Source organism: Mustela putorius, unplaced genomic scaffold (assembly GCF_011764305.1).
Source record: "Mustela putorius furo isolate JIRA1106 unplaced genomic scaffold, ASM1176430v1.1 tig00003942_pilon_pilon_pilon, whole genome shotgun sequence".
Taxonomy (NCBI): domain Eukaryota; kingdom Metazoa; phylum Chordata; class Mammalia; order Carnivora; family Mustelidae; genus Mustela; species Mustela putorius.
The window spans coordinates 14,428,754-14,454,871 of NW_025422087.1; the positions used below are offsets into that span (position 1 = coordinate 14,428,754).

General features: G+C 51.4%; 1 protein-coding gene and 1 long non-coding RNA gene across 3 annotated transcripts; one reads left to right on the forward strand and one right to left on the reverse strand.

Annotated features, from left to right (window-relative positions):
- Positions 1 to 30: 30 nt before the first annotated feature.
- LBR (lamin B receptor) lies at positions 31 to 20,087 on the reverse strand. Of its 2 annotated transcripts, XM_045069519.1 has the most exons (14): positions 19,973 to 20,087; positions 15,618 to 15,796; positions 14,036 to 14,239; positions 12,139 to 12,222; positions 11,666 to 11,861; positions 10,506 to 10,702; positions 9,478 to 9,532; positions 8,207 to 8,398; positions 7,524 to 7,627; positions 6,509 to 6,634; positions 3,714 to 3,882; positions 2,418 to 2,498; positions 2,198 to 2,320; positions 31 to 1,827 (listed from the first exon to the last, which is right to left on the reverse strand). In XM_045069519.1, the coding sequence occupies exons 2-14, from the start codon at positions 15,780 to 15,782 to the stop codon at positions 1,667 to 1,669; spliced, it is 1,857 nt and encodes a 618-aa protein (XP_044925454.1). In that variant the 5' UTR covers positions 15,783 to 15,796; positions 19,973 to 20,087; the 3' UTR covers positions 31 to 1,666. The 2 variants fall into 2 exon arrangements, with proteins under 2 accessions (XP_044925454.1, XP_044925455.1); XM_045069520.1 differs by lacking the exon at positions 8,207 to 8,398.
- Positions 18,667 to 25,102, forward strand: LOC101681460. Its single transcript, XR_200142.3, has 4 exons — positions 18,667 to 18,752; positions 23,627 to 23,723; positions 24,745 to 24,890; positions 25,034 to 25,102. It is a non-coding gene; the product is annotated as an uncharacterized LOC101681460 (long non-coding RNA).
- Positions 25,103 to 26,118: the final 1,016 nt, after the last annotated feature.

Sequence of the window (26,118 nt, forward strand, 5' to 3'; positions counted from 1 at the left end):
AGTCACAGGCAGGGAAAAGAGGCTCTCGAGTGCAAAGGACAACATCTTTTTTATTTCCAACTTTATTTCCAACTTAAAACTTCATCATAAAATTTGTCAAATGTGTCAAAATCAAAATGAACAACAAATCGTAGCTGAAATCGGGAAAGGCCACACTCTGCTGGCAGAGGCGCTCTTCTCCTTACTGGAGCAAGAATGAAACGTGCTCCTTCCTGCCCCCAGCTCTCTCGGTCAAACGAGCACAGAACACACGGGAACGCTCATTCCGACGCCAGGAGAAAAGCAGAATCCAAAAACTGCCAGCTTACGTCAGTGCGAAAAAACACGGACCACTCCCCCAAAACAAGGTTTCAAGAGCAAAATGACCTGGGGATCACCCTGACTGAGCCAGCCCCACACCGCCTAGAGCCACACAGAAGGGACATGCACACCCATGTATCTTGTATGTAAAACGCATCCTTAAAAACCCAAACACACACATATTAAATTCCCCTATATTTAAGATACTGAGAGTAATTTAACTTTGAACACAAAAATTTCAGCGAATTTGCTACTGTTCCATTTGAGGACAATTAATAATGAGACCCTAACAACTAGAATTCAATAGCTACAGCTGCCTTACACACATGTATTAAACTAAAGGATTTTGAACTCTTGTTCTTCAATGAAGGCCACCCTCCTTTCCAGGGAGCAGCGTCCTGCAGCTCTAGGGGATGGTACAAAATACAGTCTGACCGGCATGACATCAGCAGTAGCAAAACCACAGTTTTATTTCAAAAAGTCAAAAAACATACAAAAATATCAGCCTGAAATGGCAGGTTTTCAAACACCAATCTGTGTAAAAATGTTTAAATAGTGATGTTACTGCAAAAATATATATTCTATTTTTTTCTATGGGCAACAGTTTATAAAGGCAAATGAACAGCTGCGATTGAGGTAGCAAAGCCAAATTCACAAACTTTGGATTAAGAAAAATAACCTTCCTATGTTTTAACAGCATCTTTATACAGCGTTAAATGAATTCTATTGCTTTGCCATTTTTAATCGACATGTATTTTTATAAAACTTAATTTAAAATACTGCAAATGTTTTTGTTAAAAAGATACTTAGTCCTATTTCACATTCAAAATACTGTACAGAAAAATCCGAGGTCCCCATATATTACACGAGAGCTGGGTATTTACATCTTCCAGTTCAGCTCTAGAAGCTGAGGGCAAGCCAGAGGATCCTGACCATCTCTCCCCGCCTCTCCCCAGAAAGCAGTTCATGCAGGACCGGGATCGACACTCAAATCACTTAACTAGGAAAAGGAAATGGATGAAAATCCTCTTCTCTGAATATAACAAAACACAAACGTGCTTCGAGGGTCACGGTTGGTTTCAAGTAAGAAATACCACTGACAAAAACCATCACAATTTGAAAAGTCCTCACAACCCATTGACACCTGTGGTATTCTTTCCAGTGCATTTATAAGACTTTTAAGAAAGGAGCATTTCCCATTAGAAAGCCAATTCTAACACCTTCGCCTATTTCCTTCTGTTCACTGCTGTGATTTAGTAACGATAAACCTGGGGAGGTTAAAAGACCACTTGGCTCCATAGTCCCACTGGAGCAGGAGAGTGAGGACCGGCGGAGGCGAGGCGGCAGGGCGGGCGGCAGCGCGTGGCTAGTAGATGTAGGGGATGATGCGGTAGGGCACATGGCGGCGGTACTTCTCCCAGGCCAGGCCATACTTCCTCCGGCAGTGGCGCTCATCACGGGCCTCGCGGTGCACCAGCAGCACGGCAAAGTAGATCACGTAGAAATAGGGCAGAATGTGCTTAAAACCTGCGGAGCACAACAGATGCGTGAGGTAGCTCCCCTGTTTGTCCCCCCAGTCTTCCCAAGTGGACCGTGGGATTGCTCCCTTTCCCCCCATGTTGGGGAAGCCCCTCACCCCCCACACATGGCAGAAGATGGCATCTGCGTGACAGGCTCTCCAGGGCGCAGGGACAGCCGTGCCTTCTCACATGCCCATCCACTCCTGGCCCTCACCGGGTCCTCACGTCAATGCTAACTTCACTCCTCTAAGTGATCGGGTGCAGCGGCTGGTGTGGGGGTGGCTTCCACCAGGGGAGCACACCCCCCGCCCCGTGACCCCCCAACTCTGCCCCTAACCCCCAACACGGCACACATGGCGCCCCTATGCAGTGCTCACCACAGGGGAGGGACCACGCCAGGGCCATGATGAGGTCACCCAAGTAATTGGGGTGACGAACGAAGCCCCACCATCCAGAAACTAGAAGATTTTTTCCAGTTGAAGTATGGATGGTTTTTAGATCTAGGTGAAAATAAAAATACATTTATAATAATCTCTACACCAATAGAGACGCAAAATCTTTATGTGAGGAAGATAACAAACATAAACTGATACTTACGTGCAAGCTTTGGGTCACTGGGATTTTTCCGGAATGCATTTTTCTGAGAATTTGCACATCGGAAGATTACATATCCACAAACTGTAATTTTTTAAAACTTTCATGTTAACAATTTAGATCAATATAATCAAATATTTAAAAACATTTGTAACTTCACCTAAAAATGATTTCTTTGCTCTGAGGATGGAATACTTTGAGAGGTTTTGAACTCAATCTCAGAATGTCAAAAGAAAATAACAATCCTGAAATTCCACCACCCACGAGGGGGATGCAAAACCAGCCCACACAGTTACATCACCAATGAAACCAAATACAGCCCAGCCTGTAATCCCATCAAGGCTGCTGTCAGCAGAATCCAGAACACAGGGTGCATCCCCTGGAGCCCAGCACCTGCAAGCCGGAACATGGACGCGGGGGACTCGGAATCAAAGCACAGCTCAGAGCCGGGACCAGGATGGCCTGTGCAGACACCTGCCAAGTCCAGCTGCCGGCTCTATTTCGGGCTTCAAAGGTCTAATGGGCCTTGACATAGCCCAGCCTGTTCACCATGCCGTCCAGCCTCCGGCCAGCGCAGGACACCACGAGCCCACCCAGAAACGAGGCACTCGCCGTCCTGAGCAACACCTGGCCCCAGCGAGCACGGGTCACCAAACCAGTGATGAAATGCAACCAACTCAGGGAATTTCCTCTTCGGCCACGGACACTACTTAGCTGAGTAAAACTTGCTCTATTTGAAGCTCATGCTGCTGTTCCTACCCCACCTCGAGTGCGGGCCTTTACCAAACAGTGGCCTAGAGGAAGAGCCATCCTGATGCGCGTCCACATGGCCGGTGATGCTCCTTTTCTCCCGCTGAGCTGCACCCCGCCCCTCCCACGCTTCCCCACCCGCTCACACGTGAGAGCAAACACCCTACCCTCCAGTGAGCCCTACACTGACTGATGTTCCCCAGAGCGAGTCTGCTCCGCCTTCACCGTGACCTTCCTTGGGCTGTAAGTCCCCGCTAGTGCGCCAGGCCTCACAGTGTCTGACAGCAGGCCGGCCTAGCACACCAGGACCAACCTTCCTGCATTCCAAGGTACCCACCAGAAAAAGCAGGCCTGCAAAGGAAAAACCACCAGAGGACAAAGTATCCATGCTCTCTGCAGGCACAAAAATCTTCTTTACACACATCACGAACTGCTTCCCACCTGAGCTCATCACACCCATTTAAGAGGGCGCATTGGGATGCGGAGATGTCAGAGCACAGAGACTCGGCACAGGATCTTTAACCCGCACAGACTGAAATCAATACTCACGTTTCAGAGCAATAATCAGAGAGGCCATGGGCCAGGACACTTCGTTGGGATGGTGGACGAGATAAAAGGCTTGAAAGCTATAGATGAAGGGAACCCACACTAAGTCTCCAAAAGCCAGCATGAATCCAAACCCATCGTGGGTGATGTCCATGGTTGTCAACAATGCTTCCTGCGAGGAAAGAGTGGGAAAAGCCATTTTTAATGCCCTTTGGGGGATGAAAGTTTCTATGTTTCAGGTATACAAAGTACTGGTTCCTAGTCAAATTCATTCAGCACTAGAGGAGGGCACACCAACCAGAAGGGTTTTAAGGAGCAGGGGAGGGGGGTCTGGTTCCAGGGCACGTGTCCCCCACCTGGTCACTCCACCATCTCCACCTCGGGTCACCCGACCCACTCACTCCACAATGTGGAAATAAAGCATCTTGGAAAGGCCGCAGGTGCTCCTGCCTCTGCCCGGAGCAGCCTCCTCCGACCTCAGCCTACGCCCCCCTCCCCAGCCACCACCCCCAAGCTCCCACCTTCCTGCTCCCCGCTCCTTGACCAGACCAGGTGCTACTCGACGCTGCACCTGCGTGCAGGCTAAAGCTGCTTTCTGCAGCAGGCCACAGGAGGACAGGCAGGGACCTCGAGTGGTCACCTTGCCCCCTAGCACACCAAGCACCTGCTCCGCAGTGTGTGTTCCCGTTGTCTGCAGAAGAATAACATCACCAGCAGCCTTGGCGTCCATTCCACGTGTGCCTGTCTACCTTGCAATCGCGATCTGGCTTTTCCTGTCCACCCTCCACACAGGCCACTTGACCTCCTCCGCGAGCACACACGCTCTCTGTGGGCCTGGTCGGCGTGGGCCTGGTTGTGCAGGCTGGACTCCGATGGGAGACACCAGTGGGGCCAAAACTCAGGACGCCCTGGGATTCCCCGAAGGAATCCCTATTGACAAAGGACAGGCGGCAAGTGTGCGCGCTGGGGAGGGACCAATGGCCCAGGTTAAAGAAACAAAGCAGTCACTCCAAAGACCGTTTTCCACCAGAAAGACCATGGGACACAAGAATGGGGGTCAGCCAGCTCCTATGCGTGCCAGGTGATTCCAGGACGTGCACCGCTGACCACAGGGGGGTGGGGGCGTGAGTGCCATAGGGAGCGGGCACAAGAGGACCCCAGGAGTCCCGCAGAGATGCCAGGGAACGCTCGCCTGTGTTTCATCCCATTTCTCAGTTCCTTCCAGTCACCCGACCTGGTGAGGCAACCCCCGCCAGGCACCTGACCGCAGCCAGAGGCTAAAGGTGGTCTACACAGAGGCCCGTTCCTCCAGCAGGCTGCAGTGCCCACGAGGCATGGGGACGGCCCCGCCCAATCTCATCCCGGTGTCCCATCCAAATGCTTGACAGCAGACAGCATGTGGCCCAATGTCCAGAACCTAAGAACCCCCAGCCACGTCAACGGGACCAGCACTGCGAGTCAGAAAGCCCCAATCACTGACAAGCTACCAGAAAGCGGGTTGGAGAAAAAAGCCTCTGGGACAATGAAGCAACAAGAAGCCTCGTCCAGTTCAGGCGACTGTTCACCCGCCTCCAAGGGGCCACTCGCCACCTGACAGTGGGAGGCCACGCCCGCCTGACCAAGAGCACCTCTAGGTTTTCTTCTACAGCATGTCGCCCCAGGTGGAGATGCAGACCGCAGGAGGCCACGGGAGCTCCCTGAGGCGCTGGGCCAGCAGCTAAGGCTTCATGGCCTCCGAAGGCTCTAGTGTTCCCGGAGAGATGGCAGATCACTGGAAGACAAACATCGGGCCTGCCGAGTCGCTATGACCATGCTCCAGGTGGCCAGCCTGGCCACCCGACCCCACGGCCCACAGGAGCCAGCCCAGACTCCAGATGCCAACAGACTGGGACGCAAACCCGCTTCAGGACAAAAGGACATCAGCTGCCCATTCTATTTTTAAAACCAAGAGAAAACTCGACTTGGGATCTGGAAACACAGATTATAAAGACACTAGGAAACCAGTAACATAGGGGTCAAACATCAACTTCAAGGCCAATCTGTTCAGCTGAGACGAAGAGTCTTCAAGGGGCAGAAAACACTGACTGCTGCTCAGCGTGAGGGAAGCCACGGGGTTAGGAACCCAGCTGGACTTAAACCAGTTTCCTCCATCATCAGGACTTCTGGCTTCTTATCCATTGGGCCAGAGCTAGTATTTTGCACATTTTGAAACACAGCCATAAAACTTCTATCACCGGGCGCCTGGGTGGTTCAGTAGGTTAAGCCGCTGCCTTGGGCTCAGGTCATGATCTCAGGGTCCTGGGATAGAGTCCCACATCGGGCTCTCTGCTCAGCAGGGAGCCTGCTTCCCTCTCTTTCTCTCTCTCTCTCTGCCTGCCTCTCCATCTACTTGTGATCTCTGTCAAATAAATAAATAAAATCTTTAAAAAAAAAAAAATTAAAAAGAAAAAAGAAAACTTCTATCATCCAGTGTGGAAGAACTAACTGTCTCTTGACGATCCGAAAAGCACTAACCTAATTCAATGATAATCTATTTCCTTTCATTTGACACAGTAGTTAAGAAACTGAGAGCTACTGAGGAACCCGTCCCACTTGCAGATCTTGAATCTGTCATACCCAGGAGCAGCCAAGATACACAGCCGTGCCAGCACGTGCTGCGTACCAGGCGTTAGCGCTCACTGTATCCGCTCCAGGCTCCACGCTGCCCTGGGAGGGTGCCGAGGGCTGCGCAAGGGAGGCTGAGCGCTCAGGCAGGCGGCCCACCCGACTCCCGAGGCCTCTGCTCTGAACATAATTACCTCGTTCCAGAGAGCATCCACCACGTACAAGAGCTGGAAACTGTTCACCAAAATCATCGCCAAGGACGGAGCGGCTCGACCCTGTACCTTCATCTCCGCCAAAAGCATCACCAAGTTCACAACCACCTGAAAGAAGAAGAGCAAGTACCGGTTCCGAGGGCCTCCCCAGACCCCTGGCTGCCACCGGGAGAGACGGTCGCCTCACTGCCGAGAGAGCCACAGTCGCCAGTGACCACACAGTAACCTGCGGGGCCGAGACGCCAACACCACACACCAAGATGGGACTTCCCTGGCAGGACACAGGGTCACCTCCATGGTGCTCTTATCAAAAACGCATCTCCAATCAGGAGAAGATGGCGGGCCCTCTACACAGTATGTGACCGGCATGCTACAAGGGGCGAGGTCCCACCAGCCAGGGGAAAACTCCAGAAGACAAAGCCGAGTCACAACCACATGTACTGGAGGCCTGTCAGGCAACAGTCCCAGGACAGAGAAGGCCAAAAGTGGAAAAAGAAGGGAAACCCACAGGTCTGCGGATTCAGCTGAGAATACCAAACTACGGTAACCCCCAACCCTTGAGGCTACGTGCTTGTGCCTCATGTTCACACAGGGGACAAGCAGGGAACGGAAGGGAATCCTGACTCCATTTCTGCAACTCCCCCACAGGTCTAAAATTAGGTCAAAATTCATTTTCATTTTGAAGAGGAAATATTTTTTTCTTACATGAAATTGGCCTAGACTATCACGTTCCTAAATAAATACACTGACAGAATCAAAATAAAACAAACCCTTAATGTTTCACACCTATAACAAGGGCATCTTAACCACATGGACTCTATCTGCAGGGGAAAAAAACGTCAAATACAGATTTGTAGAAATCTGTGATTGCTCCTAAAAGCAACTATAATTATTCCTAAAAATCCACAGCTTCCTTGAAATGAAATACAGTTTTTTTCCAAATGCAAGATTAATGTGTACTCCTGGACTGAAATTTAATGAGAGGAAGAGGACATACCCATCCGATCAGTCCGGGGCGCAATTCACAAAAGTATTTGAGGTCAAAAGTACCAATCCGAGGATTAAGCTCACGGCCAATGAAGAAATCATAGATGGCGTTTCCTGGAAGGGAAAAGTTCTTACACAAACAGTACAGCCAGCCACTGGGAGGTGTATGGCGAGCACAGCCACCTACCCCCAGGGCCCTAGTCCAGTCGCTTGGAGGTCCAGCAGGTAGTGGGCGGGCGGTTGTGCACACCAGTGAGGACGGGGCGTGAGGACCTGACTGGTAGCAGCGAGGCCTCGAGGGCCAGAACTCCTGAGTTTAAGGAACCAGAGCTTTTTTAAAATGTAGACTCACAATTTTCTAAAATAAGCAACTTCATATTTTAAAATATTTGAACACTTTAGGTCAAGAGTCAACCTATTTGTGATCTCTGTGACCTGGCTTGGTCTCTTTAAGGATATTGAACTACTTGAGACCAAAGGAGAAAATCCTAACTTGTCATGCTGAGGTGACTAAAATGCTGGGGACGAGACATAAGTCACGACCACAAAAGGTCTTACTTGTCACTGAGTGACTAAAATAGGAGGAGCATAGGAGGAAAACACCGAATATATTTTTTCCCTTTAAATGTATTCTCCTCTCCGAACTGACTCCCTGCCTTTCTCCCTTCCTCCCCCTGGCGGTGCACTGCTCACCAGAGCTGCCAGGGGCCAGGGCAGCCGGGGGGGCACCCGCAGCCCGTATGGCCAGGTAGGTGCTGAGGCCCACGGTGAAGGCGAAGGCAGCCAGCACCAGCTGCAGGAAATGGCGGTAGATGTAGAGCAGCTCCAGGCCCCAGAACACGGCCGCACCAACGGCCGCGGCGGTCAGCAGGAAAGCATAGCACCCTGCACGTGGGGCAACACAGACACGTTAGCGAGGCCGGGGCTCAGCCCGAGGCAGGGAACCTCCTGGCAGAGCCGTGCGCTCACCCAGCTTTCCACCTGCTGGAACACACTTAAGGTCTCCTTGTGCATTATCAACAGTCATTATGTGCTTTTTAAGAGAAAGCTGAAAAGTGCACAGAAATTCACTATTAAAAAGCTGAGAAGGGGGGACTGACTCCTCAGGCAACTCCACTCAGTTGACTGAGTGGCTACCTTCAGCTGAGGTCATGATCTCAGGGTCCTGGGACTGAGCCCCCTGCTCAGCAGGGAGTCTGCTTCTCCCTCCGCCTGTTGCTCCTCCCCTGCTCGTATACTCTCACTCTAGCTCTCCATCAAGTAAAGTCTTCTAAAAATACTATAGAAAAGGTAAAATATAAAAAAGGAGGGAAAGGGACCCAGGGGCCTCTTGGAGCAGTGCCGTGACAGGGCTAAAACAGCGGCCATGGGACGCTCATGGGGAAGAGAGGACCACATTCCAGGCCGGAGCCCTACGAACGCAGCCAAGGGATGTGCAGAGGCCAGTGGCCGCGGCAAAGAGAGGCTGGCTCCCGGGGCAGGAGCAGCCAGGAAGGCCACGCAGGATGGGACCTCCTGGGGCAGGCAGTAACCCCAGAGAATAAAGTACACAAACTAGGGTGATCGCTTCACTTAGTGGTAAGTACTAGCAGGAAAAGCAAACTGGGTGGCAGCAGGAGCACCCGAGGGGCCGTCCCCGCACACGGCACATGGAGCCCACGGGTCAGCGCGAGTCCCGGGGCAGCCAGCAACATGGACACATGCAGGCGTGCAGCACCCACAGGCTCTGAGCAAGCATCAGATCTGAGTGTTAAAAAAAAAAATTAGGAGCACCCAGGTGGCTCAGTGGGTTAAGCCTCTGCCTTCGGCTCAGGTCATGATCTCAGGGTCCTGGGACCGAGCCCCGAATCAGGCTCTCTGCTCAGCGGGGGGCCTGCTTCCTCCTCTCTCTCTGCCTGCCTCTCTGCCTACTTGTGATCTCTGTCTGTCAAATAAATAAATAAAATCTTTGAAAAACAAATAACCATTCAATCTATACTTTAGTCTTCTTCCATCAGTAAGAGGCATTCCTTCCACAACCTGAAAAGAAAAAAAGGTTTTTTTAATTTGAAGCTTTAAAAAGCACAACACTCTCCCAACATCTAAATCCTAAATTTCACCACCTTTCAGCAGCATAGACAGTGACAGGTGGCAGACATATCAGTGGCACGTCATGTGGGGAACCCTGCGGGGCTGGGTGACACAGACATCTTGGGGAAACTGCTCAGCCAGGGCTGCTGGACCCCCGGCCCCCAGCCCGCGAGCACTGGTTGGCCACGCGCTTGGAAGGCAGCTGCAGGGACACCACAAGCCCATCGTCCTATGGCTGAGGTCCTTGTCTACAGCCGCCCACTCCAAGCCTGGCTACCCTGCCACCCTGCGCCGCGCCACATGCAGACTCATCCCACAGACTTAAGTGGTCTTGGTACACACACACACACACACACACACACACACACACACACATCTACTCAGTCGTCCCATGAACCCTCCATGACCAAGAGCCAGGGAGCGCCCTGCACATGCACTCAGGAAACACACACCTCCCTCAGGTTGAGTTTAAATAACGTCCGCCTGCCCGACGGCAGCCACATCCTACTCCTCAAAATGACTACTCAGCAATGCTGCCTCATGTAGGAGACACCAACATAGTGTCAGTCTGGGGCCGGACTCCTCCTCCCTCTCACTGGCTAGGATAGGGGACCCAGGCCTGGGGGCCACCTCGGTGGCAGCGGAATCCCACTGCAGATTCCCAGCGCCTCCTGTAGGGTCCTTATGTAATAACCACCACCCGCGGCTCTAGCCTGCAAACGCGCGAGAACCGAAACATACGTGCAGATCTATCAAATCTGTAACCGCAGAAACTGCTTTTCTTATTCAACATTACCTAGTGTGAAGGTGGCTTACCTCAGCTAATCTGAATGTGTGTCTGCACTGTAGAGCTTTCCCCTAAAGGTGCCTGAGGTGGGGGGGCGGGGAACCACAGCAGTGTGCCCTCCCAGAGGGAACTTACCTTCCCGATCGGCAGGAGGTAGAACAGAGCCTGAAGAAAAAACCAGAGCAGATAGACCCCGAACACTCTGGTTTCCCACAGATCAGACAAAGCTGGCAACGGAGGCGGGAAATTCAGAAGACGGGGCTCCTTCTGTTTGCACATGAGCAGCAACAGGAAGAGGAAGGCAGGCAAGCCGAGCATGATGAGAAATGCACCTGCAAACACCGGGGACCATTTGAGATTCCAATTTCAGTCCAGTCGATCCACTGCTTTCACTTTTCCGAGGCAGAACCAAAGGCCAGCTAAGTGTCTGACCCTGCTAAGGTACCATCAGCAACGCCTCACCCCTATGGCGCCCGGGGGGCAAGCGCCCACAGGCACAGAGACCAGCGGGGACAACAGTCCCCCTCACAGACCATGCTTCGTGGTATTTCAAGTCCTGCCACATGGGAGCAGACAGGGCGAGATGCCAGCAACCCAGCCATTGGAACATCTAAAATTCATGAACCTCCTCATAGAAAAGCCAGCAAACACCCTGTCCCCAAGCTTCCAGAACTGGACCAGTGCCCCATGCACAGAGCACACGCAAACACGGGGATGGGGACACTGTCGCTCGCAGCCCAGCCAGCCTGGTTACAGCTACGATCCTCCCAGCCACAAAGCCAGGCAGGACTCTGAACCAGTGGGCCCCGAGTGGTTTCCTTTATATGAAATGGCATCATTTTCAAATTACAACCCACTTCAGAACACTGAGCGCTCAAACACCTGAGACCCTGGATGCTTGTGGCCCTGCCGGGCGGCTCAGGCAGCCACCCCTGCCCACGGCCACCGCTGCACTTGGCCTCCGTTGTCCTCCACCTAACCTTCCCACACCAGCCTGCCCTTTACCTGCTGAATTTCTTTGTTCAAACCACAAGCAGGTTGCCTGAAGCTTTCAATACAGCCACTTGGGCACCCTCTCCACTCTAGGACAATCGTCAAAAATGCTCCCACTGTGCAGCCCTTTGCACCTGCTACGCCTTCTGCCTGGAGGGCTCCTCCCCAGGCTCCCATGGGGCTCACACTCCTGCAGAGGGAGGCCCTCCCTCCCCCACACCGCCCCACAGAGCTCACTGCCATTGCCACCGCCTCGGCCACCGTCACCACCCTCCCAGTGCTAAGCCAGAGCGGTTGCCTACCAGGGACTCCACCGAACTCCAGGGCCTTGGTCTGCGTGGCTGGCTCTTCAGAGGTTTTCCATAATGTAGATCCTTTTGTTGCAACAATGTTTTCTTCCTTAGAATCTATGTCTTTTAATTTGATCTCTTCTCTTCTTGGCCGAAGGCTATACTGTGTAGATATGTAACGACTTTCTTCCGACAAATGGAATTTTTCCTAATTAGAAAATAGGAAATGTTTACAGTCAATAATTATCATTAATGTTACCCCATTAACTGACTCAGCATCTTAATATAGCTGCTCATTAACAAGAAGAAATCTGTTAAATGACATTCAGTCCTAATTTAAGAACAGAATTTTAGAAGAGATTGTAAGATTATGAATTTTAGAAGGGATTGTAAGATTGTAAGATTATGGTATACAGTGTGACTCTCGAAAGAAAGTCACATTTACAAAGAGGTCAAGTGCCAGAGATGAGAAGGACACCCCGTACCTCAGTGTTTCTGGGGGGCAGGCCATCCCTCTCTGTGCGCTCAGGCTCCCCATTGTATCTGCTGAGGCTGTTCCCAAACGGCTTCTAAGGTGACACAAACCATTATAAACATAAGAATCGTGTTGTATTAAAGAGACCATTGTGACAAAAACTTGCTATTATGAAATCAAACAATAAAATAAACCAAAGATTCCCACAGCTTCAATTCTAAAAGATTTCAACATACTTTTGTTAAAAAAGAAAAGGAATAAAATTGATGAGAATTTCCCAGTCAGAAAGGATTGGAATTTTACAGTATAGCTCTCTACGTGAGATCTTTCATCTTTTAAACGTAGACTGTTACAATGTCATTGTTCAATGGCAGACACTCTAATATATGAGTTAGAGAAAGTAAAAACTGGTCAATCAGTTCCCTGAGTGCTTGGGGGCGGGGGAGGGTGGCGCACACACATTCACTGCCTCCAAATAGCCACCAAGGGGAAACTAAGACATGGTGGGTACTCCGGGAGGGTCACCAGCAACCTGCAGACCGCCCCCCGCTGCCTGGTTTCTACAGAGCCCCAAGCTCCCACTGCCTGTGTCCCTCTCCTCAAACCTGCCTCCCCTTTAGGGGGGGGAGGGAACGCGTCACCGGACCAAACTGGGGAAGTGGTCCAGGGCTCTGCTGGCAAGGAGCACAGCCAGTCTGTGGCTCTTGGGTCACCAGGACTGTAAGAAAGTCACATTGTAAACACGAATGGGCACTAATGCTAAAAATGGAAAAGTGACAGAAAGGAGTACGCAGCATCTGTTCCTTAACATGTGTCCCCTGACGGGCCCTGAGAGCCGTTAACCGACAGAATATTCAAGCTCCCCAATAATCCTCAAACGCAAGGGAAAGGGGTGAGCTGACAGTATAAGGCAATCAAACTGACCAAAAGAATTACTACTAGAATTCTCCGGATGAGAAAATGGGCATTCACACACTGTGGAGGTTGGCAGAAACCTTGAGGCAATTCAGCCACATGCATCAAAGCCTCAGATCGGCTCCACCATCTGACCTGGAATTCCGCACCTAAGCACCGACGTTCAGGGAACATCAGATGCTGTATAAGAGTATTTGTTTACAACACTGAAAATTCCAAGGAAAAGCGAAATGCCGATCATCAATAAGGGAGCTGATGCTAACAATCACATCACAAGCATATGATTCACGGACAGCCAAACGATTCTATACAGCAAACGATGTACGAAAATATAACTCAGGTTATTCCTAATGTTTTAAAATTTTAAAATCTGACTATAAGACTATGTATCTAAATCCAGTTTTTTAGGATTATTAAAAATCTGCGTGCATTTTACCCAGGAAAGAGATAATATTAAGTGAAGAGAATAAAAGATCATCTTTATTCAGTTCTTTTCCTTCAAAATCATTTCCATTTGGCCTACCACCTGAGACATCCTTGTGCGCGGGCCTGTAGCTCCTGCACAGTGACCTTTCCGAGCTTCAGCTCAGAAAGCAATTCTGTTAAAATTATGATGCCAAGTAATGAGGCCAAGACCAAGGATATGTTTTTGGAAAACACAGTTTCCTTATTTTACACAAGTACTTTTTAAGTTCAACCTACAATCTACATCTACGCCAAATTTAAATTCTGCTTTTTTTAAAGTCCCGATACTAAACTGCCCTCCTGTAACGGAGCGCTCTCTTGCACTGGTGCTCACAAGTATTGGACTTCCCGTTCTCCCAGCGGGTCACACACTCTTCCAGTCATCACCTTAGATGCCACACGTCCCAGCCCCGTCAGCACGACTCACGACTCACTGCGGCCTGAGTAAGCACGCACATGAGGGGGAAGACGGTTTGGGACCGAACCCCCGACACGGTGCAGCCTCCCGAGGGCCCGACTACACGCACCAGCACCAGCGGAGTCAGCTTCACTTCCAGGACTTCCTTCCTCATCTCCTTTATGTCAGCCTGGTGTGAAGCAGAGGCGGATCGACGGGAACTCCTCAGTGGTCGACCAGGGGATCGGGAGCGCGACCTTGACCTACTCCCTCGGCGTCTGGAGGGAGAACTGGACGTCGAGCCACTTTTCCTTTGTCTAAAGGAAGTTAAAGGCTAGAGAGGGACAAGAAGGCACAGAGCTTTAGCACAAGACAGACCTGAAGGAGAAGAGGGTGCAAAACGTGCCCAGTACCATCAACTCCGCGATCACCCCGGGGCCTCAGGGCAGCCAGACGCTGCCATAGTGGCCCACCTCCCACGGGACACGCAAGGCCTTTCTCAGAAGGTCCTGCGCGGAATGGATGTGTCCAAGCCAACTATCTGTGCGCTCTGCCAACGGCACCTCCAAGAGCAGCAGCCCCTGACACCGAGTCAAACTGAGACGAGGGGACAAGTGAACCGCACCCAGCAACACAAACCCTAGCCCCCCAGGGGCACTTGCAATAGCCACCCAGGAGGATCTGGAAAGTGGGGGCGCGGCTGGGCGACTCAGCAACACCTCCTTCTGCCCTCTTCTCTCCCGCCTGATTCTGTGTGGCCCAGCAGCTAGGAAGGGCTTTACTGTTTGTAAATGAGGCCAAACAAAAACAGAAGAAACGTGACCCGTGGGAAATACTTTAAATTCTCACTCCAGTGCCCATTAATAGTTTCATCGGAAAACAGCCACATCCCCTCCTGTCCTGACTACCTGAGCTGCTCTCACACTGCAGAAACCAGATGGACCATAACGCCTAAAATCATCACTATCTAGCTTTTGGTTCAAAAGCTTTGCCAACCCCGGGCCAGAATACTCAGACTGTGGTTCAGAGTCTGTGGGTTCAAGAGACTAGACATGTAGAAATCTTCACAGCATTTCGACAATGTGATTTTACACCTGTCGGATCTAACGCTGCAAAGTCGGCTTTTACGGCACATCTGTCTTCCAAGTGTCCGGCAAGTCACTTCTATGGTATTTCACGTAAGCACTTCTAGACCACAGAGCAGATCATTTAAAGCCCGGCCCCCCAACCAGAGAGGCTGAGAAGCCCTGGGCCAGACCTAAATCTAATTACTGTCACTCTCCTGATGAAATCCTCAGTGCTCGCAATGAAGCCCACATCTTTCTGGTTTTGCTCCCGTTAATCCTGAGCTGGCCCTCGCCCCCTGCACACTTGGCTGCCTGTGTCCGCACCCAACTCCCACCCCCGGGCCAAGCTGTGAGTTCTCCCTATTTGGCCTCAGCACCCCCAGTGTTCTCTGCAAGCCCTCCCTGAGACCCCACGCACACCAGCACCACCCACCAAACTTCCCTCACCAAAGGCATGACACGATCATGGAAGTGGGAGCTTCTGGGACAGGATACCATGCCGCACTTGTGTCTCCCCCACCCGAAGCCCAAGTGTGGCCCTGCACCTCCACCTGGAGCCAGGCCTGACCTCTGTACGGCTAAAAACGCACCACCAGTCACCTCCCCATCTAGAAACAGACTCTGGCAAAGCAACGGAGCACTTACCTTGATATCATTCTCCTTCAGCTCAAGTTCAGTGCCATCTTTGTACTTGACGGTGTAGAGCTGGGACTGGCTGTCATGGCTCAGAATTTCGACTTCATAGTAAAGCGAACTCCCAGGCCACCGACCTCTCACCACCTCACCATCAGCAAATTTCCTACTTGGCATTTTGAAAAATCAGCCTGAATAGTTTAAAAAAAAAAAAAACAAGGAGTCACTACATCCACACTCGCATGTGTCTTTCTTCCACAGACTAAACACTAAAATATGTCTTTCCAAAGTGTTTAACTGGCAAAGATTTTAGGACCAGAAGAGGCTCCTAGAGCGGCGGGGAGGGGAGGATGTCTGAGCTCTTACTCCAAAGGGGAGAACAAAGTACCAAGGACAGGAGAAATGGCAGAGTGGGGACGCACGAGGCTGTTGTTTCCGCTAGAGCGTATCTCACCTGGAGTCACTTTACACGGGGCGCTCTTGCCACCGCGGCACCTGCCGGCGACACGAACATGCAGCCGGACAGAAAGGCACCAAGCGGTTTGCACTCTGCAAAATGCTATCACCCGAGGGACCGACTTCTTGCTACTCAACAAGGCACGTCACAAAGGACGCATTTCCTGATTTATAAATCTGCACACAGGTCACCCTGCTGAGCCCTGTGACTCTTCATCTCTGGGTTGTGAGTTCAAGCCCCACATTGGGCACAGGGCTTACTTTAAATAGATAGATAAATAAATTTGTATATAGTCTTACAAAGGCTTTAAAACCTTATTTAATTTTGGGGGCGCTTGGGTGGCTCAGTCGGTGAAACATTTGCCTTCAACTCAGGTAATGACCTCAGGGTCCTGGGATCGAGCCCCACATTGAACTTCCTGCTCAGCGGGGAGTCTGGTTCTCACTCCCTCTGCTACTCTCCCTGTTTGTGGTCGCTCTCTCTCACTCACACACACAAATAAAATCTTTAAAAAAAAAAAAAAAGCGTTTCATTTTTAACACATTACCTCTATTAAAAACAATAAATTCTAAGGAACCATCCATCTGGGAAAATCAAGGAGGTATAACTAACATTACTATAAGCCACCAACAAGGAAAAAATTATTCCAAACCCATAATGAATAGCAAATGTGGGGTGCTTTCATAAAGTTTTCAAGTCTTCCAGCTAAAATCCCAAACACACTCCAGCAGATGTGCCGACCACACGCGGGTGGGCGCACACACACTCGCAGCCAGCATCCACCCTCAGTTCCCACGTTCCTTTCCACATGGCCCCAGCGCCGCGTTTCAACAGCACTCCAAGAAACCAGACGCAGCCAGCAGGGAGGTCCACTTAAGGGAGGCCTGCTGGCCACCCTTCCTCAGTTATCAAGAGGGGCTGGGTGCTTCCAGCTCTCGGGCAGCACGCTTTTCCCCATCAACTGAGCAGCAGAGTCCCGCTGCCCTGGGACAAAACAGTGCCGCCCCACCTCCTTCTGCAGCAGCAGCTCAGCAGGCTGGGGGCCTCTTCTCAGGAGGGAAATGCTCCCCCATCTCCTCCTTTGGCCAGCTGGCCAGCCCCTGCTCGCTGGTCCGGCCCCCAAGCCTGCCGCTCAGCCGACCGCGGTCAAGACCCGATTGCACCAGGCCGCATGGGCACGCCAGCAGCTCTCCGGAGTTAGGAAAGGGCGAAGCGGGCGTTACCCCACCCCTCCAGTGGGAAACCTTTCATAAGCACATTTCCTCACTATTAATTGCCTGAGAAAATACTTCACAAACTTCACTTGTTTAGAAAGATAGCAGCCAGGCTGTGGGAGAGGAAAGCAAACCCAGCCACTTATCCAGTGATTAGAGGGTGTCAGTCCAGCACATGCGAGCGGAGAGGGTGCTCTGGGCCGCGCCTGCCTGAGATAGCATCGCAGGCTAATGAGGGGGTGTGGGCTCGGACCGGGGGAGAGGAGCCAGAAGCTTTAGTGCTGAAGTCACAGCCGGCTGAGGTGGCATCTCAGGGGCACTTGGCAAGCAGGGGGCAGTGGACACCTTGGGCCATGGAGGAGGGGACAAAAAGGAAGGTGACAACGGCAAACCTTGCCTGTTTCAACATTCAGGTGCGAGAGCCTCTCGATACTAAGAAAGAGGAAGGAAATGTGCACTTCTTCTCTCTTCTCTTGTGCTCCTCCACCTCCCCGGACCCCCTAAAATCAAACCACTGCTACTGGTACTGATGCCCAGAGGCTGGTTGGGAGAAGACAACTGTATCTTTGTCCAAGAAGACACCATTCCAGTTTGAAACAACTCTCCAGAGACTTAAAAAGCCTCTGGAGCAGACACTGTACCTTTCTGAACATTTATTTATTGCCATCTGTTAGCCAGTTAAATATTTTGGGTCACACAAATTAAGATAGTTATGGATATCTGTTGCTAAGCTTAATTTAAAAAAAAAAAAAAAAAAAAAACTAAGACTTGGAACTCACAGCGATGTTTTCATTGGTGGCAGAGGAAGCCAGCCCTCTCCTTAGGAGACCTCTGTGGTGTCAACAAATGTTCCAGAAGATGAAACCACAACACCGTGCACACCTCCACTTTGCCCAAGCTCCTCCCACCCTGGTGACAGCCCAGCCACCTTCCAACAGATTCCTCTGCAGGGTGAGTCCACCAAGATGGGACACCCCAGCCTCACTGCCACCATGCACGAGGTCCAGACCCACCGGGAAAGGCTTCATTCAGAAGGGACATTTCAGCCCAGTGGAAAGGAAAAGCTTGTTTACTGAGAGGCTTTTCCCTGTGAAGCCACACACTTATTAACTTTCCTGTCAGTTAGCCCTACAATCCTTACACATTTGAGCTGCGACTTGTTACTATTTATCATGCCCACAGTCCTCTGCCCATGGAGACCAAAGTGTTACAAGGGTGTCTGGTTCTCTTTCCCTCACTCCCAAACCAGTCCAAATCCAGCTGAGAAAGGGAAGCTCAAAGGAAGTCTGCCGGCTTCCGTTGCACACCGGGGCCCAGGGCCCAAGGCCAGCCGGGCAAATGCCTGCCCCTGCCCCCGGCCCCGCCCCCTGCCCGGACTGTAGGACACCTAGGAGACACCACCGCCCAGGCCTGCCCACCGCCCAGGCCTGCCTGGGCAGACGGCGCGACGCCCCTAAGCAATCTGAACACGCCAAGGTAAGGTTCATTCCCTTGTGGCTCGCTCTTACCCCTCCTACCCTGACAGCTCTCGGGGGGGGGGCCGGTGCTGTCCATACCTGCCCTCTCTGGCCCTGCGACAACAGTCTCTGCTAAAGCTACTGCCACGGAGGCCGGGCACCCGCACACGCGTGCACGCGGCGCAGGGTTGACGCCGCAGGTGCAGCAGGTGAGCGCCGAGGCGGTGCGGGAGCGGTGGGGGGGTGTCCGGAACGCCCCGGCCGGAGCGCCAGACCAGGCCCCTCCGCGCTCAGGTCTCAGAAATGCCGCTTGAGGCCGCGGGCCGGTGTCACAGGGACTTTTTTTAAAAGCCCTAAAACGGTGAAAACACAGGATCGAACGCGCACAGCCCGCTTCACTATCCGCTTTCAGAGCGCTGGAGTCCGGGAGCCGGTGACAGCGAAGGCGGACGGCAGCCGCGCCCTGTCCCCGTCCACCCATCCCCCGTCCCCGCAACCCCCCAGGTCCCCGTCCCGCCCGCCGGGCTCCCTATCCCCATCAGCGCATCCCTAGTCCTCCCCCCGTCCCCCGCGTCTCCGCCCCCGTCAGTGCATCCCCCATCTCCGCGCCTTCCCCCCAGTCCCCGTCCTGCCCGCCCGGTTCCCTTGTCCCCACGTGTCCCCCGTCCCCGTCAGCGCATCCCCTGTCCCCACGTCCCCCGTCCCAGTCAGCGCATCCCTCGTCCCCGCGCCGTTCCGAGTACCCGTCCCGACCGCCGGGCTCCCCCGTGTCCCCAGTCCTCGTCAACACATCCCCCATCCCAGCGCCGCCCCAGTCCCCCGTCCCGCCCGCAGGGCGCCCCCGTCCCCCGAGTCCCCGTCCCCGTCAGCGCACTCCCCGTCACCCCCCCCCACAAGCCTCCCGTCCCCGTCAGCGCATCCCCCGTCCCCGTGACCCCCATCCCGAGTCCCGAGTCCTGCCCGCCCGGGTTCCCCCGTCCCCCCGTCTCCCATCCCCGTCAGCGCGTCCCCGTCCCCGCCGTGGCCGCACCCAGGGGCCCCAGGACCACCACCGCCGCCCTCCCGGCCGACACCGCCGCGGCGCGCCCAAAATGGAGGGAGGCGCCCGCGATTTCCACCACCGCTCCACTTCCGCCGCGGTCCGGCCGACCCCCTGCAGGGGAAGCCGGGGCCGCGCATCCCCTGCCCCCCGCACCCGGAGACCGCGCCGCGCTGGGCGGCGGGCACGGGGACGCTCACCTGCGCGGGGCTCCGGCGGGACGTGAGCGGCTCCGGGACAGTAACCCAGCAGCACCCGGCGTCGGCTCCGCGCGCACGACGCCGCCCGTCGCGCCCGCGCCCGCGCCCCCTCCCTCGAGCGCGCGCCGCGCCGCGCCCCCGCCCCGCCCCCCAGCGAGGCCACCCCGGTCTCCCATTGGCCCCTCGGCCTTTTGAATCGTCCCCAGCGCCGCCGATTGGTCGTGCGCGTGGCGCGTCCGCCCCGCCCGGCCTGCCCGCGGAGAAGGGGAGGAGGCGGGGCGCGGAGCCGGGCGGAGCCGGACAGTCCGCCCCGCGCCCGCCTTATCGCCGCGGCCCAGACGCCGCGCCCCCGCCCCGCCCCCGCGCTGCCGCCGGGGTCGGCGAGGCGCTGCGTACTTCGGGCTGCGGGCCGGCCTGGCCAAAGAGATATAAGAAGCTGCAAAGAAAACAATCAATCCGCGCGGTGACCAGTCCAGACCAACTGTCCGGGGCCGCAGGTGCTTCCTGCGAAGACGCTGGCAGAGCTCTGCCAACCGTGCTGAGGGTCTGCGGCCGCCCCGCGGGCTGCGCCCCACTAGGCGCTAGGCTCCTTTGTCCTGAGGGCGGCGGGACCTGGCCTGGGCCGCGGGCCTCGGGCGGGCGGGGTGTGCATTGACCGGAGCGGGGTACAGCGGTGGCGCGGGGTCCGGGGCGCCAGAGGTGCCCGGGGGGTCCTGGCCAGAGGTGCCAGAAAGTACACAGTAATGTGCGCGCTGGGGTCAGAAAACTCTTGCCCTAAGCGCTGGCTACCACTCGCATCCCACAAGTCTGGTGTTAACTCGCCTGCGAAGTGCCTGTTGTAACGTTAACTCCGAATCTGGTGCGGATCCTAAACCTTTATTTTCTCCAAGTTATCATTATTCGTTAGTTGGTTTCCTTCCTTTGAGGTTGAGAGTTTAAAGAAGTCCGCTGAAGTTCCCGGTTTTGGCAGTGTGGTCTTCAAGTATTTGTTAACCCGACACTAGGCTAGCCTAATTTAACTAGGTTAATTTAAGTGAATTTCAATTTTGGAAACACTGTTGCTTAAATTATAGTAATAAACAGGCTTTTGCATTGAAAATGCAGCTTTGGCCTCAGGAGTTCTCATTTTCTCACATTTATTAACAAGACACTCAAGTATACTACGTTTAAAAAGAAAGAAAGAAAAGTTAATACATTGAGCTTCCTCAGACACTCACATCCAGTGCAAAAGTTTTCATCAGAGCCTTTCCAGAAAACAAGTTCTGATATCCAGATGTCTTCATGGTCATGAAATTTTCATGGAGACTTGAGCTTGAAATATCCACACTGCACTCCAAAGTCAGAAAACCTGATTTTTGGTAAAGCTGTAGGCCCGCATTGTCCCAACGTTTAAGACAAGATAACACTGACCCTGTCTCATTTTTTGCAGCAGAAATGAAAGTGCTATTCCAGGTATAAGGGGCCCTAAGGCAGTCACTGTTCCTAACGGTCACGCAGCACTTTGCTGTTGGTTCTTTTCTGTCCTTTCCAGGACCAGGATTTCAGAGCACTTCCCTTGAGAAACATATTTGCATTTCCTGGATCCCATCCGTGTGTGAAATAAAAGATTCTCTTAAAAACACACACACACTTTGCTTTCTAAAAAGTGAGGTTTACAAAACCTCATGACAAAATGAAGTTAAAAGATTGTAAATCACTAGAATGAGCTGAGTTAACATCCTACCTTCTAAATGACCAAAAACATTTTTCTTTCAAAACAACTGATTTTGACATTGGAGAAAGTAAGCAATACTTACTGTTTGTTTCTAGTTAGTAGACAGAAGAACATTGTGAAAAATCAGATTGATACCTAGGTTAGTTTCTCAATAAAGGAAGGGTTGGTATGTTCCTCTCAGGTTTCCTCTAGAGACTACTAAAAGTGTGTATACTGGGGAGTGGAGAGTTTCTAGGGTTAGTTCTCAGAGAGATGCTTGTCAACCACAATTAGCCAGTTGTGGATTTTTAGAAAATACCAAGTCCGAGTCACAGAGCCATGTCTTGGCACTGCTGTCGTTAATACAGCTGTGAGTGGCACAGTCCCCTCCCCCACTGGCAAGGAAAATTGGCAGTGGGGAAGAAAAGCTCATGGCCTGGGCCACTGCCATAGCCAGAGACCACACCCGGGGCCAGGAAACCTTGCATGGGAAACAGGAGCCTCAAGTGGTGCGATCCCCCATGGGGGGGGTCTTTGCTTTTGCTTCCAGAGGGTGTGGGCTAGGAGGACTGATACAGTCCTTTGGAAAAAGGGGTCGGGGCACAATTTCATGTGGCATGAGGAAATCCAGTTAGACTACTTGGGCACCGTTTTGTTTAAAGATGTTTTTAATTTATTTGAAAATGAGAGAAGGTGCATACAGGAGGAAGGGGAGGCAGAGGGAGAGGGAGAAGCAGACTCCCCACTGAGCAGGGAGCCTGGGATCACCATCTGAGCTCAAGATAGACACTCAACCGATGGAGCCACTCAGGCATCCTGGTCCTGTTTTATAAGGAAAAAGCTGTTGGACACTGGAGGTACAGAAAGCCTTTCATGACATGGACATACCCCATGGGCCATCTACCATTCTACCATGGTGTTTGATCTGAATCATTCCTATTCACAGAAACAGAGTTCGTGGTTACCACCATGGAGTAATTAAGTCATCTCAATAACAATGACCTTTTCATCTTTATTTGAAACACTTAACACTTACAACCATTTGTAGCACTCCTCTGCTTCTTTTTTTTACTGTTTCACTATCAGAAGGGGCGGCGTTGAAGGGATGGACCCAAGTGCCCTGCTCTCCTCAGCTTCATTGGAAGAACTGAAACAAAGGACTATCTTAAGCAATTCAGTATGAATATGTGATTTTTTTCTGCTCCAGTATTCAAGCTACACACTACTGAGAGCTTTTGGATCCGTACTCAAGCCAATTCTGTACAAATTTCAAATACATCTATGTCCATGATGCTCTAAAAACATAGAATCACAAGTACCGTCACTTATGGAGGGGTGTGTTCTGAATAAAATGATTCACCAGACTCCTGTGCTCCAAATAGGTGTTAGGTTGTGCAACCAATGAGGAGGCTCTTGCTTCAAATAAAGTGAAGAAGTGTAAAATGATTATGCAAATTTTATTTTGCATAATTAATTTATACAAATTAAAATTATGTTTAAAATATTAGGCTCCATCTCAAATATTTTATATCGTCACCCTCAAACATGTTTTACGCAGATCTGATTGCACCAGATATCGTAGGACACGAAGATTACCGTGATCTAAAAGTGAGTCTTCGAAGATGGGTGCTGGGAAGGCAGACAGATGAGCAGTCCTTCAGAGCCCAGACCTGAGGCATCAGAATTAAGAGTCCTAGAGGAGAAGTGCCTGGGGGGAACAGACACTTGATTTTGGCTCAGGTCATGTTCTCTTTGTCCATGGTATTTGTTCTTCTGTGACTAGTCTGTCCCACTCAGCACGATGTCCTCGGGGTTCGTCCATGGGGTAGCAGGTGTCAGAATTTGCTTCCAGTTAAAGAGAGAGCGATATGCCCTTGTATGTACATGGCATGTTTTGCTTATCTGCTCATATAGCCAGAGACATGTACACTGCTTCCATTTCTCATCTCCCGTAAATAAAGCTGCAGTGAATCCAGGTACAGAAGTCTGGCTGGTACAGAAGTCTGGCTGCTCTTCGCAGGATATATACACCCAGAAGATGAATTGCTGGATCATAAGGTAATTTTACAAGCTGCTGACCACAGCGGCTATGCCCATTTTTATATTTCCACCAACAGTGCCCTAAGTTTCCAATGTCTCCGCAGCCTCACCAACACTTGCTCTTTTCTGGGTTTTGCTTTTATTATTTTTTTTTTTTTAAGTACCCATCCTGATGGGGGAAAACTGATCCTACCAATGTGCTCATAAAAATTTTTTTGTTATTTTAAAATAATTTTATTATATCATACATGCTTAGTCAACCCCACAGGGCACCCTGCAAATTCTGACTTAGATTAAGCATAATTGCTCAAAGACACTCAGTGGTATTTGTGCCATGAATTTTTGGGTTTTTTGGTTTTTGTTTTTTGGGTTTTTTTGCACAGCACAAGATGGGTTCCAGCGCAGCGTAGTTCAAAATCTTGCTAACGTCTTGAGGCCAAAGCTGAGAGTGAGAAAAATGTTGGCAAGCGCGTAAAGAGCTCTTCCAATTTCCTCAGAAAAATACGATTTGAGAAGAGCTGAAATATAAAATGTTAACAAAAGTAAATTACCGTAAAAGCACACTGTTGGCTTGAGTCACTTCATCTCAGTGTAAGTGAGGCAGGGTGGGGGAGAGCCAGCCTCATGGGACTGTCCTTTGCAAAATTAGAGCATTTCTCCAAGTGAAACTCTGTTGTTAGCACATGCTGGGGAAGCCACAATTAACCTAGCCGGGTTTCCAAGGAGGAGAGACACATGTCAGACCCTGTGAACTGCACCCAGTTTTGCAGAGCAAGTGTTTTGGACACATAAGCACACATGGAGTCCAGTGTTACATCTTCCTTTGAAATACACACAAGTGGGGGGGGGAACATCTGACTCTTCTTGTCAGTTCAGGTCATGATCTTGGGGTCCTGGGATCAAGTCCCGTGTTGGACTCCGTGCTTGGCGGGGAGCCTGCTTCTCCCTCTGCCTGCCCCTCCCCCTGCTTGTGCTCTCTCTGTCTCTCTAAAATGAATAAATAAATAAATAAATAAATAAATAAATAAAATATTTTAAGACTTATATACACACAGGGAAATAGTAGCCAAGAGAGAGGACGGCTCTCTTTCAATTCCAAGAGTCCACACCAGAAAGAGGAATTCCACCTGTGGACTTGGAAGTTGGGGACACTTGCATTGGGACCCCGACCCTCTCCCCCAACAGGTAATTGGACTTTTATTTTCAGACTGTTTCCTTATCTGTGAAATAAGAACTATAATAGCCACTATCTGGAGGGCTGTTGCAAGGTGTGAATTTAAAAAGAAGTAATCATGAAATACTTCTGATTTCTTAATTTATTCCCTCAGCAACACTGGATTGAACTCTCAAGATGGAAGAAATTTGAAAACAATATTAAAAAAAAATTTTACAACAAATTCGAAGGATGCCTGACATTTTTGTGTTTATCAAAATATGGTATAAATTAATGGGGGGAGGACGAAGTGTCCTGATTTTGAGGGGTTATTTCAATAAGGCTTTCCAGCAAGGCCCCACTTGCTGTCGGACAGTCAGACCACCTGGAAAAGCAAGTGGAACCAGCTGGTGTTGAGCTCATATCCCCCATCCCCACCCCCAGGCAGGGGACCTGCAGTTCCTTTACCATCCCTAAAAGACTTTAGAGTAATTAAAATGGAAAAAAAAAAGAAAAAGGTCTCTCCCAGCATTTGGAAGTAACTCAGAATTGAAAAATATGCCCCCCAAAAGCACTCATAGTGCTTCATGATTTTATAGTCACTGAGTGATGGCAAAATGCCAGGGACCAGTTGGCAGAAAGTCAGTCCTCCAATGGCTTAAGTCTGGTCTTCTGCCCCCATCCCGCCCCCAACCCTGCACACACTGAGGCCTCTGCTACATGCTCTGCCTTTAAATACATTTTGCAAAAACGGAGGCAATTCCCATCAGGGCCTCTGAGACATCCCCCCACTTCTGTCCTCTGAGGATCCACCTGAGGCTGCGGGAAGAAAGCTCTGGCCACAGGCAAGAGGGGCAGCCGGGGCTCCTCAAGTTCACATCCATGCCCACGTGGGAAGGAAATTGCTTTGTCTGGCCATGAGCTCAGGAGGGTTTCGTGATGAGTTTCACCTTCTGTCGATGAGATATGAGTTGTTTTTAAATGTTTATTGCTTGGGGTGCCTGGGTGGCTCAGATCGTTGTCTGCCTTCGGCTCAGGTCATGATCCCAGGGTCTTGGGATCAAGCCCCGAATGGGGCTCCTTGCTCAGCAGGGTGCCTGCTTCTCCCTCTGCCTGCTACTCCCCCTCCTTGTGCACGCACGCGCTCTCTCTCTCTCAAATAAATAAATGAAAAAGATCTATAAATGTTTATTACTCCCAGTGCCCGTATGCCAAATGTTAGAAATTCTGAATCCACTTTGTTAATATTTAATGACATCC